Below are 19496 nucleotides of genomic sequence, written 5' to 3' on the forward strand. Positions count from 1 at the left end.
TTTATTTGTTTTTTTGTACGTCAAGAAGATGACAAAATAAGTAGTACAAACAATGCTTAGCATGACATTTTGCCTTGATAAAAACAGGATTACCAATCAAATTTCGACAGAATAGCAACAGCTGAACACCAGAAACAAGCAAAATGCAACAAACAGAAATGGAAATGGAAATGGAAATAATAGCCCCTGGCATGAAAATTGGTAACCTCACGTATGCTAAAATTACGTGATATTTGAACAGCACTTTTCTGACGTTCACGTTCACGTTCACGCGGAACGTGAGCTAAACCTCCCGAATCAGTAATAGTTCATTGTGCACGATAGGCCCTATATACTCCGGATGCTAGATGAGTAAACCTGTCAAGATAATGCTCTGTACGCCGCAGCCGTAGGATGGTGGTGTTGATGAAAACATTATAGAAAAGAGGGAGGGCAAATTAAACGCTTGAAGTTTGAGGTATATACGCACAGATAGTATGTTTGCCAACTTTTAATATTAATCATAACAATTTGTGCACTTCACAACACGAAAACATATGATTATACAATTGAAAGTGAAAATAATAGCCATTATTTACAGTAGTTATACCTAACAGTGAAAGGTTATAGCAGATAATTTGTTTTATAGTTCGCAATGTTATACTGTTCGAAATGATAATTGTGAAGGATAGGTCGCAGAACTATTATCGTTACAGATCGCAGTTGGTGTTGTGAAATTAATATGCTACAGTTCCTAGTGAAAACAGGATACAGTTCCAAGTGAAAACAGGCTAGAGTTCCTAGTTTAAACAGGATAAAGTTCCTAGTTTAAACAGGATAAAGTTCCTTGTGAAAACAATTATGTACAGTTCCCTACAGTTCCCAGTGAAAACAGGCCACAGTTTCCAATGAAAACAGGCCACAGTTCTTAGTGAAAACAGGATCAGATCCGAGAGTCCTAGTGAAAACAAGATAAAGTTCCTAGTTAAAACAGGATAAAGTTCCCAGTGAAAACAGGATACAGTTTCTAATAAAAACAATTCTGTACAGTTCCTAGTGAAAACAGGCCACAGTTTCTAGTGAAAACAGGCCACAGTTCCTAGTGAAAACATGATATAGTTCCTAGTTAAAACAGGATAAAGTTCCTAGTGAAAACAGGATACCAATTTCCAGTAAAAACAATTCTGTACAGTTCCTAGTGAAAACAGGCCACAGTTCCTAGTGAAAACATGATACAGTTCCTAGTTAAAACAGGATAAAGTTCCTAGTGAAAACAGGATACCAATTTCCAGTAAAAACAATTCTGTACAGTTCCTAGTGAAAACAGGCTACAGTTCCTTGTGAAAACAGGCTACAGTTCCGAGTGAAAACAGCTACAGCCAGTTCCTACGGTGAAAACATGATGCGGCTAGAGTGAAAACAGGCTACAGTTCGTTCGTCCTGATAGTTCGCTTGTATAAACATGATTATAGCTCGGGTGGAAACATGTCACAAGTTCGCCCTGAAAATGTCTCGCCGTTAATGTTGCGTAGTGGAAACAGTGTGTCGTGAACTGGAAATAAAATCCGTGTAAAGATGTTTATAGTTTAAAGTGGAAACTAGCCGTTCGTAGTACAAAAAGGCCCGGGGAAAGTTCGTAGTGGAAACTGGTTTTGTTTAAGTGGTGGGGCCGGTTAAAGTTTTTGGTGGACTGGGAACCGGGTTACAGTTCCCCCGCAGTTTGAACCGGTTTGTGTGTGGAAATACACGTAGTTGTTCACACCGACCAATGGGTGTAATTACAGCTCGTTACAGGATCAGGTTTACACGATTTGCATCTATACTGTGTGGTTAAAAGACTGTTACCTACAGTTCGTAGTGAACACAGTCTCCATCGGATACAATGAGTGTGACGTCATGGGTACCTTCACTCAGCTCACACTGATTTCCTCTCAGGTTGAAGGACTTGCATCGTTGGTGTTTGTGACAAGCCAGACAGCACTGCAACTTCCCCCGTACAGTGAGGGTCTTATATATGTCAGACAAACAGCGATCGGTAGTGACGACAGAGCAACTTACGGAGTCTATGACGGGAACTGGACGTTCACACAAGACATGCTTTTCAGTAGTGTTGCCACATGAAAATGACCCCCATAAAGGCCAGGTTCTACTGAAGACAGAGCATTGACGATCTGGGGATAGACCGTTCAACCAGCCAGCGCGGTACTGAATTTCTGGGGTGTCTCCAAGACAATCCCAAACTCCATCTCCGTCTTCGTCCGTACAACCAATCCACACACCGGTAGAGAGTGGTTCCGAACCCGACTTAGCATAATCCAACATGAAAGCATATTCTTCTACTGAGTTAGGCGTGGCAAGATGTGCATCAAGATCGTTGCAGCTTTCAACGGCATCTTTCCATGTACGTATTGGAAACAAGTTTTTGTAGCAAAACCCTTTCCATTGCTGCCATTCTTCAGGGCAGGCTCCGTAACTCACAGCATTCGTGCCCGACAACACCAGCAACACGACGAAAGACAAGGAGCCAACTACCACAGCAAGATACCCCATGATAACTACACAAAATATAGAGACGAAGTTGAGTCAATGCAAACTGTTTATTAATAGATAGATTCTAGCTCTGCCGAAAACACTTGTGTGATGTTTTCAATAACGCAATGCAAACTAAAGTCGGCTAACCACACCCCAAAACACGATGCGATTTTACCTTCAGAAACGAACGAGAAATGACGTAGTTTGTGGCGCCCTTCTCGTATTGCCGTGTCCGAAACGGCGATTTTAGCTACAGGGGGGGCTAGCTACAGCTACGGCTAGATCGTGCGCGTCTGCGTATTCATCAATATACTGGCAGACGCGCCGATCTAGCCGTGAAGCTGAAGCCAATGTCGCCGTTTCGGACACGGCGTTCTATTTTCTTCCTCCATGGTTGTATTAAAAAAAAAAAAAAAAAAATGCTCATCACACTGCGTCACACATCGATTAGGCCTACTAACTGTTAATCGATATCACTCTGCCAGACACGCTGACATTCTAGATGTGATTTTCACTCTGATGCACACACTGCTCGCCACAATACACTTTTTTACATTATCAATATATTTTAAGTTTTTGGAAACGTATTTCTGTAAGATTGCTTGAGTGATTCTAATTGACATGTCGCCACTGTTTATCGATGTCAGAGTTCTACTTCAAGGTACTGGTGGCAGTGCTTCAAAAACCAAAGAATCAATATTGAGTTTGTAGTTGGTTCATTGGAAATAACTATAAAAAATTCGCAAATAAAACATGTGTTTTCCTACCTTTTCTAAAATGCCATGTGGTATCCTATAACCAACCCCCCCCCCCAAAAAAAGGAAAGTCGTTAACGATTCATATTAGCTTCTTAAAGGTAGTGGACACTATTGGTAATTACTAAAAATTAATTACTGGTTGACGATCAATAGAGAGCTGTTAATAGTATAAAACATTGTAAGAAACGGTTCCCTCTGAAGTAACGTAGTTTTTGAGAGAAGTAGTTTTCCACTTAAATTATTTGAATTTGATTTCGAGACATCAGAAATAGATTCTGATGTCCCGAAATCAAGCATCTGAAAGCATACAACTTCATGTGACAATTGTTTTTTTTCTTCCATTATAGTCTCGCAACTTCGACGACCAATTGAGCTCAAATTTTCACATGTTTGTTATTTTGTGCATATTATGTTGAGATACACCAAGTGAGTCGTGAGAAGACTGGTATTTTAACCATTACCAATGGTGTCCAGTGCATTTAAGTTTACATAATAGTATGAGGACACACTGTGCGTGACCCTGCATGGAAATGTCCATTATTAATATTTATTATGCAGATTAACATTACTATAATAAAAAGGAGGAGTTTATTTGGGCAAGTTTATTGTAGTAAAAAAGATACACTTCACACGCTGGGGTATTTTTAACGTCAAGCTTTTAATAGCCCGTTTATTCACAAAATGGCAAAATTGTACATTATTTCAAAACATGTGATTAGGCCTACACAGTAAAGCTACTTTGAGTCTTTGCATTAGAAATGTAGTTTCTAATTCTTAACACACTTTCTAAAGTGGGATAGATACTTAATGCACTTTTCATAATATTGGCATTTAGATGCGACACGTTTCCAAATTAATTTACAAATTGATTTAACCAAAATATTAGTTTAATCTTAACCCTGCTGCTCGATTTATAATTGGAACTAAATTCACACTTTTGCTTATTGTAAAGGAAGATTTCATAAAATGTGACTGTTAAAAAACAAGTTTAAAATAAATCAAATTTTTAAACAATACTGTACAAAAATTTACATACAATTCAGACTTCATACAAATCCATTTATTTTCAAAAACGAAAACAAAATGTATGTTAAAACCAGCAAATGTCCTACTAACGATAAGTTATTGCAACATAAAATTAAATAACTATTTTCAAATATTGCAATCAAGTGTATGGAAATATTCAAGATTGCTTTTACTTACAATAAATCTTTTCTCTATATACAATTGATTAATTAATACATTTTAAATTAAAACAAATCTTAATCCAAACAAAAGTAAGAAGAATCTCACACTGGCTTTTCATATCTGTTGAAATTGGGAAAATTCCCATTTCGAGTATGCAGGGAAAATTATGCTTTAGGATACAAATAAATCATGAAATTTTAGGAAACGTTAATTGGAAATCAGTAACCTATAATCGGTGGTTCAAGGTTCACTTGAATTCAAACAAGCTGGGCATAAAATATACAAACGCTTAATTGAAATCTTTGCGAGGTTACACTTGGGGGACATTCAGGACGCTTGGTGGCAGCAGACTTACCAGGTAAATGACAGCAGACTTACGTATTACCAGGTAAAATCAATTGTTCTCGGTAATGAACGCATGCTTAGAACTAAGTTAACAATGGACATTTACCTGGTAAGTTTGCTTCCACCACCTAGCACCCCAAAGTCTCCCATTAAAAATATTGTATGTCTGACGTGTTGATTTTAGTCTAGTCTAGTTACTCGTCATCACTGGAGGGGTCATTTCTACACATTTTAATCTCTACATGCTGTTAAGAAACTTTTGATTTCTTGTTTATAGAGATACAAACTATGGTGCGACTGTTATGATAATAATGACTATATCAATCAAAATGGAAGCGCGCTCATCAAAATACTAGTATTATTAGTTTTGTTTTTAATAAAGGTAAATTAGTCCATATTATTATATTTTTTAAAATAAAATCATTATTTTTGTTGTACATGGATACCTTTTCTTTTTGGGTAACATATTCGCATGCATATGTGATTGTACACAGCCACTACACATTGTCTTAGTGTCCATTTTATGAACAACAGTTTTAAAAACTACTGATCACATTATCGCATTATTAAAATGTTTGAAATTGTGGAATTCAAACTCTGCAAATAGTGTTACTCAATGTTGTTCGTTTGTTGTCTTTGTAACATAATAAAGTGTACCTATGATTGCGGCTGGGCACATATTTATACGCATAATGAATACAGTTACGTATCTTGCATACAAGACACTAATTCTTCAAAATCTACATACTTTGCATCTAGATGCTGACCCCAAATGGGGACAAACCTTATCAAGATCAAGAGCCATATTGGTTGAAATCTTGAATGCCATTTAAGGAACACGTTGCCTTGGATCGGTCGAGTTGGTCTTTGAAAAGCGTTTGTAACTGTTTGTTATAGGATGCATATGATTAGAAAGATATTTTAAAAGTAGAATATAATGATACACACAAGTATCACTCGAAATATTGCGTGGTTTTCCTTCTACTTCGTCGGCAAACACAGTCGGCCATGTATGGCCGACCGTGTTAGTTCGCAAGTGGAAAACCACGCAATTTCTACTTTTTAAACATCTTTCTAACCATATGCATTTTATAACAAATGGTTACAAACGCTTTTCAAAGACCAACTCGACCGATCTAAGGCAACGTGTTCCTTTAAAGTCTATGTAAAGAGCACCGGCAAGTTTGTTGTGTTATTTAAAATTGGCAATTTTTAATTTTTGGAAGATATTAATAGATCCTTAGGATTGTCCAGGAGTTTATAAAATTGCATCCATAAAGTTTTCCACTAAAAATAAATGTTACAAAACTTGAACTGCATGGTTTAAGGTTAGGATAACTGTCCCCGTGCCCCCTGGAATGTTTAACATCGCAAAAACCCGTGGTCACAACAACGGCTCGTGCCGAGTTCGGCCCGAGTATTGGCTATGCGATCGAATAAAATTGACTACCGAAAAGCTCGATACATTAAAGTGGTACACCCCCTTAACATTTTTTTCCCTCGTTTGCCAACCTCTTTTATACAGAAAATGCAACCCTCAGTTCTATACCATGACATCCCGGTCTTTGCCTCTGATCTCTTCCGACGCATCAATTGTTGGTACGTCATCACCATCATTATCAACGCGATACGCCTCATTGTCTGATTTATACGACTGCTCTGGAATCGTAGGGGTGGCACTCCTATCAACACCATAACCGCTGGGTATGGTAAGGGTTTGCCCAAATGTTTGGCTGGTCATGCTACTATCCAGGTCCGGATTGATAGAGTTTCGCCTGGAGCCTTCAAGGCTCTGCTGATTCCGATAGGCAGTGGATGCCTTGCGCATCTCCACCATGAGTCTGTATCTCCTAAACGCTCTTTGTATCTTCTTGGCAGCTGTGCCCCTCTTTTTAATCTGAAGGGTTGTTGTAGTAGGCTCAGTTGCCCCCCTATCAGGGAATGATTCCTTAAATTTGATGGACATTTGTGCCTGTAACTCTTTGAATTCCTCACTTTCTTCGACATCGCCGAGAACTCTTTTAGTGAGCGCAAAGAGCACGTCCAGACAATGCAGTTTTATGTCATCATAGATTGGCAATTCTAGCCCGGCTATTTTGATACTGTTTGGCTTCTCTAGACGCAATGGGTGTTCCAATGTATCACAGAATGTGGAAAGCTGCTCATACATTATGAACTGTGTAGCATTCGGGTCAAACTTCTGCCACACTTGATAAAACATCCCAAAGTCATCTTCGGTAATTCCCACTTCTTCCTGAGCGTGGGCCTGACTGAAATTCTCCAGAATCACAGCCACGTACACGTTGACTACCACCAAGAAAGTCATGACCAGGAATAAGAAACAAAACAAGGCGGCAAATATGTAGTTACCGCAGTTGCCATTGGGGAGATCCATGTAAGTTGGATCACATTCCGGTGGGGCTGTCATCAACGGATCCAGGACGTCGTTCCATCCGGCTGAAGTCGCAAACCGGAACAGCAACATCATGCTGTTCAGCCAAGTTTCAAAATTAACAGTATCATCTATGGCGCCTTGTTTTTTCACGTAGGCAAACTGCGCCATTCCGATGATGGAGAAGATAAAGATGATCATGAAGAGTAGGGCTCCGATGTTGACTAGAGCGGGCATCGAGACGGCGAGGGCAAACAGGAGTTTCCGGATCCCCTTGGCAGACTTGATGAGACGAAGAATCCGACCGATCCGGATGAGCCGGAAGACTCGGAGGATTGTAGGATTGATGAATGATGATGACAACACATCATCGAGAAGAATTCCTGTACGGAGGAAAATCAAATGAAAATGTAATGAATAATGTATCTGAACAATTTCTTGTACCTCAAAATGTTAAAAAGTCACCAACAAAATTAATACACATTCATAAATACCAAAGACAGTTTCGCTATTCCTATTGGTGGAGAGCGCGTCACGTGGGGGTGTTTAAACCTTTGATAATGACCAGTAAAAAGTGTTGAAACATGGGCGTGACACGCGAGCTTGCACTTGTGCTTATAAGACAGTTTCTTCATTCCTATTGGTCGAGAGCAACGGCCGGGACAGTTGTGCCCCATCACGCGATACGCGCGACGCGCACAGTAATCTCCTTATAAGGAGTTGTTTACCCGAAGGCCTTACCATTTCATAGCTGGAGGGGTGTTGTGTTGAAAGAAATCATTGAACAATTATAATTTTTGCATTTATTTTTACTTTTTGACAACAAGTGTTGATGTTTTTAGACCAAAAAGGTATTCATGAATGGGAATCAATGTGTGGTGAGGAAGTATCAACTCGTGGTTTAAAGCCAACTAGGCCTGGTTCTTGATAATTTACCTCGTCTTCGTGTCGGTAAAATTATCAAGAACCAGGCCTCGGCGGGTTTAAACCACTAGTTGAAAACCTCTTCACCTCACATTGATTCTCTTATTAAACTGCAGCAACGAAAGCTCGTATTTACTGTGGCATGCAGCAAGTACAATACGATAACTTTGAATAGACAAAAGACTGAATTAAAATTCAACCATTTAACTAGAACATCTATATTGCCATCGTACTTTCCGCATTATTTTCACAAAACCGTTCCAAGAAACAGTGTTTAGGGTTTAGACGAAAACAGATCAACAACGATCAAACATTAACCGTGACTTGTTGGGGGTAGTTACCAATGGTACCCTCCCTTAGTATAGTAAACCACACTTACCAAGTAATGAAAAGGTGACTACGATGAAGTCAAAGACATTCCAAGGCACCCTGAAGTAATGAAGACGATATCCAATCCACTTCAGTATCATCTCGAATGTAAAGATTACAGTGAAGACAATGTTGAAAACCTTCAGCACATTAGTAAACTCTTCCGACTGTTTGTAGTGCTCCACCGTCATGGCGATCATGTTAGCAAAGATGATCGAGACAATAACTATCTCAAACTTGGTGCTGCTGGTTAGTTTGAAGAAAAACTCTTGGATTTTGTTCTGAAAAATGACAGTTAATGATCACATATTAATTCGGATTCATTGATGTTCTTGGTTTTTGGTTCAAATTTCTTATTAGTAAACGCCCCTATCATGTGACACGAAACGCAGTGTTCCTGGTTTGATTGGCTGCATATTGCGCCACAAGACCTAATGTAAACTATTACGTGGTGCTATGTAAAAAGAAGTAGGTCTCATACTTCAAACACAACCCCACATATTATACCTTGCAGGAAAATACTGAATGTTGAAGCGCCATGAGCAAATAAATAAGCGCTATATAAGAAGTCACTATATTGTTATTATTAACAACAACGCAAGCAATGATGAATTATCAATTACTTCTATGTGTTTATTTTACTTGTTGGTGCGAACAAACCGTTTCAAAATTCAAAGCGTGGATGATATTTCGTTGATGATTGAACTGCATCGTTTAATGTTTTTAATTTAACTCCTCCTTAATTTGTACTCCTCAAAACACAGATTGGTGTTAGTTTAAGTCCACTTTTAAAAGGAACTGGCCGTTTCTCTTTTTTTTTTTTACAGTAGCCCACATATATTGCAAATGTCTCCGAAGAGAATCTTCCAATTGACAGGGCTTGTTTTTAACGATCAATATCTTAAGTCAAATTTGTTAATTTGTGTCCCTTTGCTGGTGTACAAAGCCACAACCACGGATACACTTTTGTTTACAAAGACACCGAATGAAAACCATTTAATTATTAAGTAACTCATTGCAGATTTTGTTGTTGACAAATTCAAGCACGTTGACATATAGTGATTGTTAATTGATAAATGATTTTGATAAACTGCTACATCGGTGGTTACCAAACTGTCGTTCATAAAATGGACACGAATAATATGTACCCATGATTGTGGCTGTACACTGGTGCAATTATGTGAATTGAGAACATAATAATCACAGACATCATGTAAGTGAAAACAAATGAATGTTATAACTGACGAGAAACAGCAAGCAAACAATTATTAGTATTGTCTTCGACTCATTACTTACCCCCGCCTGCAATCCGGATAAAAGTGAGTAATGGAAGGATGGGGAATATAGATTATTAACACAGTTACCTAAAATAAAGTAATCAGTAACACTAATGCGACTTCGATGATTGATTTCAAACTGATTTGGTGATGGTTTGTCTGTATTAACCATAAAATCGCTGGTAATAAAACCAACTTAATCGTTCATGGTAGCTCACAAGTCTGAGAAAACCTTTAAAGCCATTGGACCCTTTCGGTTCAGAAAAAAATAAAAGTTCACAGATTTACAAATAACTTACACGGTTTACAGAAGCCAATGGTGAAAGACTTCTCTTGAAATATTATTCCATGAAATGCTTTACTTTTTGAGAAAACAGCAAAACAATATAAATTCTCCTTAACGAGAATTACAGATTTCTTTTAAACACGTGTCATGACACGAAGAAACGCGCGGAAACAAGGGTGGGGTTTCCCGTTGTTTTCTCCCGACTCCGATGACCGATTGAGCCTAAATTTTCACAGGTTTGTTATTTGATATAGAAGTTGTGGTACACAAAGTGTGGGGCTTGGACAACACTCTTTACCGAAAGGGTCCAATGGCTTTAAGGGTGCTTTCTAGGTAAACCAGAAACCCAGGGGTTAACAACTGGTTCACCACTCTTCCATTCCGTTTTTTTTTTGCGTGCCCTAATACTACAGAACCAACGGCTTTATGTTCAGCCACAACACACCGCTTAAAACTCTTAAACAAAATAACGAGTACATGTATAATTAATGTCTTGAATATCTTTTAACGGTTATCATTGTTCAAAACCAGGAGATGGGGGAAAAAGACCGAGGAACAAACAATTTCGACAAAAACAAAAGGAAATTGTGTACACCATTAGCTAGCTTCGATTAAAACAGACTAAATCTTAATACATTCTATCCAAAAAGGTTAAAAGGTAAAGAGAAAAAACAAATATCAAAATATATGTGAATTTTCTGGTGGTATTGTTCTATAAAGTCTCCCTTACCGTTGGCTGTTTGATCTGCTTCGTAGGCTTCTGGACACCAAGACGTCTCATAGTCTGATAGTAATTCTTCTGATTGCTAGTAAGAAACATTCCGAAGGAACTGTCACCTTCATACTGTCATAGGAAGAAAAGAAAGAAAAAATAATTTACATTTTGTAATCCCTCGAAGGTTGGTTTTTCTCATGTTGCAACTGGTTAAAGGCACTGAACACTATTGGTAATAACTCAAAATAATTGTTAGCATACAAACGTATTTGGTAACGAGTAATGGGGAGCTGTTGGCAGTATAAAACATTGTGAGTGTCAGAATTTAACCTCATGGAGACATGTGTATATAGTATTTCCCTCCTCAGTAGCTGTGAGCTTAGTAATAGTTTGCTGACCTCATGAATAATTCATCATTAGGCATGGCCAGTAGGTGGTTATTCTGTGTCTTTGTTATATTTAAATGCTTTGCCTTATTTGGGTCTGCAGTGGTAAGTGGAAACGGCTCCCTCTGAAGTTGTTTTTGAGAAAGAAGTAATTTCTCAATCAAATAATAACAGACTTGGAGCCTTTTATTATGCATTTGAAAAGTACACAACATTGTGCAACAATGGTGTTTTTCTTTCATTGGGTGCGTTCGTTAGCTTCCCTGGGTCAACCCCGGTATGTGGCGTGTTTTTTTTCCAAGACGAACGTTGGTAATTTATCTGCACACGTTCGTCCTGGGGAAAAAAAACCGCCACACACTGGGGTCGATCAAGGGAAGCTAAACGAACGCACCCGTAATTTTCTTGCAACTTCGATGACTAATTAAGCCCAACTTTTCACAAATCAGTTATTTTATGCATATGTTGGAATACATCAAGTGAGAATACTGGTCCTTGACAATTACCAAAGGTGCCCAGTGCCTTAAAACATAATGTCACTTCTTATAGAAATAATTTTCTGTATTATACCTTTCTTTTTAGCTCGTTGAAGTTATCAATGATGACACCGATGAAGAGGTTAAGTGTGAAGAAAGCACCAAATACGATGAAAACAACGTAGAAGATATAAGCAATTGGTGAGGCTTCGTAGGAAGGTTGCATATCTGGCCCTCTGCTATCTACACTGTCTTGAATCACCTCCAACCAGCCTTCAAATGTTGCCTTGAAAGAAGATGAAAAAAGAAAGAACATTAGACTTGGCGCTGTTTTATGCTACAATGTTTGTTTTCTATAAAGTGACACTTGCAATGGTTTTCTTAACAATTCAAGTTGTCAATTTGATCAATTTGTTTCATTTTAAAACTGTATCAACCCTTGAGCTGTTTTTATCGGATATGATTTTCACTAAAAAATTTCACTACAATCAAATTTTTTAAAAAGTTCAATCAAATAAACTCCAAAGGTTCACGAACAAGTTTAAACAGAATTAGTACCACAAAGATAAACGAACATACGATTGATTTCTTAGAGTTTTAAATGTTTTGTTTGCTACTTGCTTTATTAACTGTGCATTTATTTATTTAGTGTACATTTTGCGTTGTTTTGGTTAAATTAATAATAATAATAACAAAAATAAAAATCATTAAGTTCAATTTCGTTTGAAACGAAATAATTTTCTTTTTAGTCGTTTTTCTATTTTGCTGTAGTACGGGTGGAGCTTATTTATGTATTAGTAGCTTCTTACCACTTGAAAGAGGGCGAGGTAACCGTTAAAGATGTTGTCAAAGTTGACCTTTGCTTTATTCCAAGTGTAGTTAAGATTGATACAATCTGTGTAGTTGTTGACGATCGTAATGGGCAGCAACTCGCCATTCTCGTCCACGCATTTTGAGAAAGAGCCTTTGAAGAATTGTACGCCCATGATACTAAAGATAAGCCAGAAGACAACACACACTACTACCACGTTGAAGATAGCTGGTATGGCGTGAGCAACAGCATTCACCACAATCTAGGGCAACAGAAGAAATAAAATTGAGATGAATTGCTTTATTCATCAGAAATGTTCAAACTGTTTGTACTATGTTTATGTTGTTTATGAAGGTATGGAAATAAATCGTGTTGATTGGTTGATTAATTGATATGAGGTATAAACATTCATGATATTTAAATTTCAATTGTACAGCAACAGCTGAAATATTAAAAAATACAAATTGCACCAAAAGAAAACATAACATTATTTTATAAAAAAAAAAAAAATCTTTCGGGCAATTTCACGGCACAGTATATGGATGACACTTTAATGTATTATACAGGATTGATAAAAGTACAAAGTATCATCGTTTAATTTTAGTGTGATCATGAAGCTCTTGCTAGAATAATCTTTTTCCTGTGACAAATTGAAGTCAATGAAGTCTGTATCTGAACCCCCCCCCCCAAAAAAAAGTGTTTCAAATTGTATTTTGTATTCTTTTCTCTTCGAAATGACCCTGGACAAAGCAGTTCAAAAAGACTGATTTCTCATGTACCTTCATGCCCTGCCAGCGGGAGATAGCTCGTAGAGGGCGCAGTGCTCGAAGTGTACGGAGGACCTTAAATGCAGAAACACCAGAGAGACCTAAGGAATCCCCAATTAGACTCACCACCGCAACCTGTGATTCAAGACAAAAATACACACCAATAAATGGCAATGGACACTATTGGTTAACTACTCAAAATAATCTCGGTAAAGATCAGTGGAGAGCTGTTGATAGTATACAACAATGTGAGAAACGGCCCCCTCCGAAGTAACGTAGTTTTTAAGAAAAAACGAATTTCTCACTCAAATATTAAAAGACTACAGGCCTGAAGCCCTTTTAGGCTTCTGAAAGCACACAAATTTGGACAATTTTTGTTCTTTCATTATTCTCTCGCAACTTCACAATTTTGACCAACCGAGTCAAAATTTTCACAGATTTGTCGTTTGCATATAATGTGATATACCAAGTTAAAAAAAGGTCTGTGACAATTATCCAGCACCGTGTGTCCAGTACCGTGTAAGCTAAATGTAAATCTGTGGCATTTTATTTTGCGTTTTGTTTCTTACACATCTGTAATACTTACAATCACAACGATGAAATCCAACCAACACCAGAAGCTGGTGAAATATTTGACGAACCCCATTCCTACCCATTTCATCAGCATTTCGAACACAAAGATTACACAAAAAACGATGTTGCTAATTGCCAAGACTTCTTGCAGCACTAAATTGCCTGGCAGATTGATGTCTTCAAACGTCTGTTGAACAAAAAACAATATATTGTGTGTAATTGGGGTTTCGGGTGTTGTTCTGTTTGTTTGCTTATAATGTGTTAGTGGCACATTTATATATTTTAATGGTTGTTCTGTATTTGTGTACTTGTGGGTGGGCCACACTCGGTTCTGTGTGGGCTTCGGTGTACTTGTTTTTATCTATTTAAAATAATGTTTTTTATCAATGATTGTGTAATTGTAATTTTTAACTTGTATAAATACATTTAACATCCTTGAATGATACCTGTAAAATTGCGGTTATCTACTGTTGGTTGGATGTAACTAAAAAAAAAAAAAAGAAAAAAAAAAAAAAAAATAAAGATTGAAGTGTTATGAGTTAACGTACCAGTGTGATGCTACTAGCACAAATAGCTAACAGAATAAATCCCTCGAAGATACGGTTCTCGATGATCGTACACATTGTCTCTCGGAACTTCCTCCAACAGAAGAATGCTCTGGAATTATCTGGATCCGTACAGAAAGTACAGGTGCACTTACGAGTGCACCACAAATCACACTTCTTAGGGAAGCAATCGTGAACCGGATCTTCAATGATACCGGCTTCGACCAGTGCTTCATCTCCACGCTGGGTTGCGGCGCTCCTGATCCGGACTTCCACTGCTTGGTCCGGAACTATCTTGCTTGACTCCTGCTCGCCTGTTTCGGAGTCGGTGTTCCGGACGACTGGCACGCTGGGGTTGTCTCCCATGTTGTCCACTTGAAGGTTGGCGATCGAAGAGTAGATTGTGTGGGACATGGGCCGCTGTCGGATTGAAATATATGTGTTGTTATAATTGTTTTGTCAATAATTATTTTTTTCGTGAAACTTTTCAAGGAAATTATCCCCCAAAACGATGTTGTTAGCATTATAATTGATGCGTGAAAGGCTTTTGTTTGTAAACAATTTAATTTATTTATATACAGGCAACATACAGTTCATACCAAAACATACAGATAAACAACAAAAGATTGGAGAGAATGAGCCTACAGATTATACCAAACAACTGAAATAAGGCGACCATACTGTGCTCTTATAATTGTTTATTCAATAATTATTCCTTCGTTAAACATTTCAAGGAGTTAGCAAATTTAATTGCTGTGTGATTATAGATTTTTTTGTAATTATTTCCTATCACACACAAACATGCATATTACTAGAGTGGGATTAAAACCCACGACCTTAATAATTCTAGAGTCTTATCAACTACACCACGGAGATTGCTGGGGCCGGGAGCTAGAGGCAGTTCGAATCCTATATTTTAGCAGTCTAACCTTAATGCTTCTGGCGCTACCATTCCTGCTCGGTCCGTTACTGTACAATCCATTCGGCATCAGGGCATTCGCCATAGGGACTGGAGAATGAGCACGTGGAGATGGTTGCATCATTCCATTCAACATGACTCCATTACCCACGGATACTCTATGGATAGAACCATTGTAGATAGATCCATCATGTAAGGAACCGTTTGGCTGATGGATAACGGATACCAAGGAGTTCCTGTGACGGACGGGCGTCAGTTCTAAACCGTTACCTTTGAAGAATGGGAAGGTAGTAGAAAAGTTAATTAAAGAGGCACAAGCCAAAATCAATGTCCCTAGTAGCTAGTCGTTGATTTTTCCAGCTTCGATTTCAGGTCATTTCGCAATCAGTGGATCCAAGGCCTCAGTGAAGGATACCAACGTAAGGATGTTGTTGTTGTTGTTGTTGTTGTTGTTGTTGTTGTTGTTGTTGTTGTGTTGTTGTTGTTGTTGTTTAACTCGGTGATGGATTCCAAGTTGACAAGGCCTTCTCCATTGAGGATGGGGAAGCTTGGGGAAAAATTGTTGTTGCAGGTTTTTTTTTTTTTTTTTTTGGTTGGGGGGGGGGGGCATTTTTATTCATTAGGTGTGGGTGAACGGTTCTAGAGTGGGTGCTATCGCCCTTGCAGGTACACGCAACTGTAAGGAATATTATACCATAAATCAATGTGCTTAATTGTTTGATCTGAATATTAGTTGGAGTTGGGGAAAAACTTATTGAAAACCAACTTGTGTTTTAAGGAACACTTTAATTTACTCTAGGGCGACTCGACAATTTAGTATACTCACTTTTGTAATGTTGCCCTCCATTATCCAAACTGATCTGTGAGATCCTGTCATCTTCATCAACAACCATGAACTTGGTGACACTAGCTTTCCTTGTATTTTCTGTACCATTCTCGCCCTTTGCCTCGATCATGGCATCATCTTTCGACCCCTCGACTCCAATTTTGCTTGGTCTGCGGAATTCCTTGCAACAGCAGCAGAATATATATATTACAAAGCGTTTGAGCTTTGCGATTGCCAAACCAACGCGGTTTTCCTCTTCATCTTTCTTCTTCAATGAATCCGAAGCGAATGCGTTGATCAATAACGCCAAGAAGAGATTCAGAATCTGTAAGCAATTAAGAAAAGGCCTCTGTGAATAATCAATTCAATTCAATTAATTTCAATATGACGTTTATTCAATCCCATACTCTTTTTGTAAATTAATTCAATTATGAGAATTTATCATTACAAAGAAAGGTAACAAAATCAAAAGTATACAAAATTAAAGTCACCTGGAAATACATTTTTTTTCTTTCAAACATAATAGTATATGCTTACGAACAATAACACAATTGTTTTAGTAATTGTTTGTCACGATTTATATGTTTAAAAAATATATAAAGTTGTTTGGGGGCTGACTCCGCCTACCCTTTTGTCCAAGGCAGACTTTGCCTGCAATGCGTATAGTAAACACACGTGCAAAGTACATACGTCCAAGTCGTGAGTTGGTACATTTCAAAAAGTGTTTTTCTGCATTCAGCAGCAATACACCTGGTCGGCATTGCCGGAAAAAAACATTTTTTTTAAACGTACAAACTCACAACTTGGTCCGTACATGTAATTTGCAATTGTGTTTACTATATGCATTACAGGCCGGGGGGTCGGGGTCTACTCTTAAATTTGTAAATAACATAAGAACTGATTTTTTAAAACCTTAGTTAACTGTTTATTTACATTCAACTCATCAAAACACATATATTAGTGACAAAAGCTTTATTTTGAAAAAATACCACTTTCAGGTGACTTTAAGATGTTGTTAAAGAAAATAATAAATGAACAACTACGAATAAACTAGTACAAGAGAGGAGCGACAGCATGGGGCTGGTTTGTTCAATTCTTCGTCTTACCATGATGTTTCCCACAATGAAGGACGAGATGAATATAATAATGCACACCGCAGCATCAGAACAATCCATGCAGTCGTACATCGGCTCGATCCATTCCCCACACAGGATACGAAATATCAGCAACAGCGAGTGATAGATATCCCGAAAATGCCACCGTGGTATCTCCCCGTTGAAGTTCGCCTCTATGTAGTTTGCACCGAATAACTGCATCCCCATGACGGCAAAGACGTAGATGATAATAACCAGGACAAAGCTGACATTGCCAAGGGCCCCAATGGTATTACCGATGATCATGATCAGCATACGCATCGTGGTCCAGGATTGAGCGAGTTTCAAGATTCGCAACTGCCGGGAAAATAACAATAAATGGTTTCAGACAATAAGAAACAGGTCCCGATTTCATGTACAATGCTTACTAACTGAAATAAGCAGGTTACTTGACACAAAATGTACATGTGATGAGTATTTTGGATTTTAGCGTGAAAGTTCATCTGTGTTGGTAGCTTAGAAACAATTTGGTTTAACTCTTGATCACAACACTTAAAACAATTTCATACCTGATATTTTCGATCAACACTTCGGTTATCATCAGCGTCAGTTTTTTGGATGGTAACCTTATTCTAGTAAACATAATTTTGCCGTGCTTATGTATTTGTTGTGCTTAATCAGCTCTATGAAATTGGGCCCAGGCTAAATAAGCGAGATTACTGCATGTAAAAGTCGTGTATAAGGGGGAAACGAAGTAAAATGTTATGTTTAGAAGCTTTAGGCCTACAATGAGTTAAATGACTTAAGAAAGTCAGATAATGAGTCTTAACGCGGGAAATTACGGTAGACCCCTACTCGAATACAGTATTATTATTTATTCAACCAAACTTACCAGTCTAAAAGTTCTCAACACTGATAAACCCGGAATACTAGAGAGAAACAAATCCATCAAGCTGAATATGACAATGACGAGATCGAAGACGTTCCATCCTCCCTTGAAGAACTTCACTTCTAGAGCAATCAACTTGAGGCCACACTCAATGGTGAATATCACCGTGAAAACCTGTTAGAGAACTCGAACAAGTCAATATCGGGCTCAATTTCAAAGAGCTGCTTAAGCAGAAAATATTGCTTAACAGTTTGCTAAACATCAAAGAGCAGTATAGGCCTACCAACCACAGATTGTACATGTGACATGGTAGTTTGGCTGGTAACCTTAATGTGGTAAAGATCAATTCTGTTGTGCTTAGATACTTATATAAGTGTGTATAAGCAGCTCTATGAAATTGGGCACAGTACACTCTAAAAACTTATGGGTCAGGTTTTATGACCCGGGTTCCGGTTCCAAGGAGGCCTGACCCATTTCTGGGTCAGGGTGAAATTGGTTTAAAAGAAGGGATTTGGGATGGGATTTGGGATGGGATAACCCAACTGGGTAATGTTTACCCATTTCTGTGTGAATTTTGTCCATTTCGGGGTAATTTTTTTACGTGACAGATTCTAGGGTAATTTTTACACAGATTCCAAGGAAATTTTTACACAGATTCAAGGGTAATTTTTACACAGATTCTAAGGAAATTTTTACACAGATTCAAGGGTAATTTTTACACAGATTCTAAGGAAATTTTTACACAGATTCTAGGGTAATTTTTTACACAGATTCAAGGGTAATTTTGACAAATTTTCTAATTGGAATGGGTAATTTTGAGTTATCGTAATTTTTACCAAGAAATGGATCAAACCCCTGATCGACTCTGACCTGGGAATTTTAAGAGACTATGCCGCAGTCAGACAGTTGGTTATGGATTACTATTACTAGTTTTATAAACATTTTAAAATAAAATTAAGTTTTTTAACTCCAAAACAATACCTTGTTGCCAATGTCCAACACATTGTCCATTTCAGCATTAATGTTGTGGTGATCCAACATAAGGAAGACTGTATTTAGAAGGATACAGAGCGTAATGAACAAGTCCATTAGTGGATCTAAGACGAACAAGGCGCAGTAATATTGCCCTTTCCTGAGGTAGCGGTAAATACCACGTGGACATACACAACACGTTAAGCAGCAGGCACAACAGCTTTTGTATGGACAACATGGCACAGGCAGGTCACTACCATCGTCGGTGTCATCAGGGTCTGGAGAAAGAAAAAAACGAAGACAATCTTTAGCACAAATTCAGAAACTTTAAAGGCACTGGACACTACTGTATTGGTAATTACTCCGAATAATTGTTGGCATAAAAACTTACTTGGTAAACTATCAATATTATTGAAGAGCTGTTCATAGTATAAAACATTGTGAAAACGGCTCCCTATGAAGTAATGTCGCTT

The 19496-nt window shown here is 37.9% G+C and overlaps 1 protein-coding gene across 1 annotated transcript in view; it reads right to left on the reverse strand.

Annotated features, from left to right (window-relative positions):
* Nucleotides 1-3908: 3908 nt before the first annotated feature.
* The window catches only part of LOC139941547 (sodium channel protein 1 brain-like), a 31390-nt gene continuing 15802 nt past the window's right edge, over nucleotides 3909-19496 (reverse strand). Inside the window, exons 14-26 of the mRNA XM_071938097.1 lie at nucleotides 19033-19301; nucleotides 18055-18225; nucleotides 17175-17519; nucleotides 16069-16393; nucleotides 15253-15512; nucleotides 14327-14743; nucleotides 13792-13965; nucleotides 13218-13340; nucleotides 12437-12700; nucleotides 11722-11913; nucleotides 10781-10894; nucleotides 8498-8768; nucleotides 3909-7577 (exon numbers count right to left, since the gene is read on the reverse strand). Coding sequence (XP_071794198.1) covers nucleotides 6346-7577; nucleotides 8498-8768; nucleotides 10781-10894; nucleotides 11722-11913; nucleotides 12437-12700; nucleotides 13218-13340; nucleotides 13792-13965; nucleotides 14327-14743; nucleotides 15253-15512; nucleotides 16069-16393; nucleotides 17175-17519; nucleotides 18055-18225; nucleotides 19033-19301 — 4157 coding nt within the window. The 3' untranslated portion in view covers nucleotides 3909-6345. The remainder of the gene's footprint in view (nucleotides 7578-8497; nucleotides 8769-10780; nucleotides 10895-11721; nucleotides 11914-12436; nucleotides 12701-13217; nucleotides 13341-13791; nucleotides 13966-14326; nucleotides 14744-15252; nucleotides 15513-16068; nucleotides 16394-17174; nucleotides 17520-18054; nucleotides 18226-19032; nucleotides 19302-19496) is intronic.

This window comes from Asterias amurensis, chromosome 9 (assembly GCF_032118995.1).
Source record: "Asterias amurensis chromosome 9, ASM3211899v1".
In the NCBI taxonomy this organism is placed as follows: domain Eukaryota; kingdom Metazoa; phylum Echinodermata; class Asteroidea; order Forcipulatida; family Asteriidae; genus Asterias; species Asterias amurensis.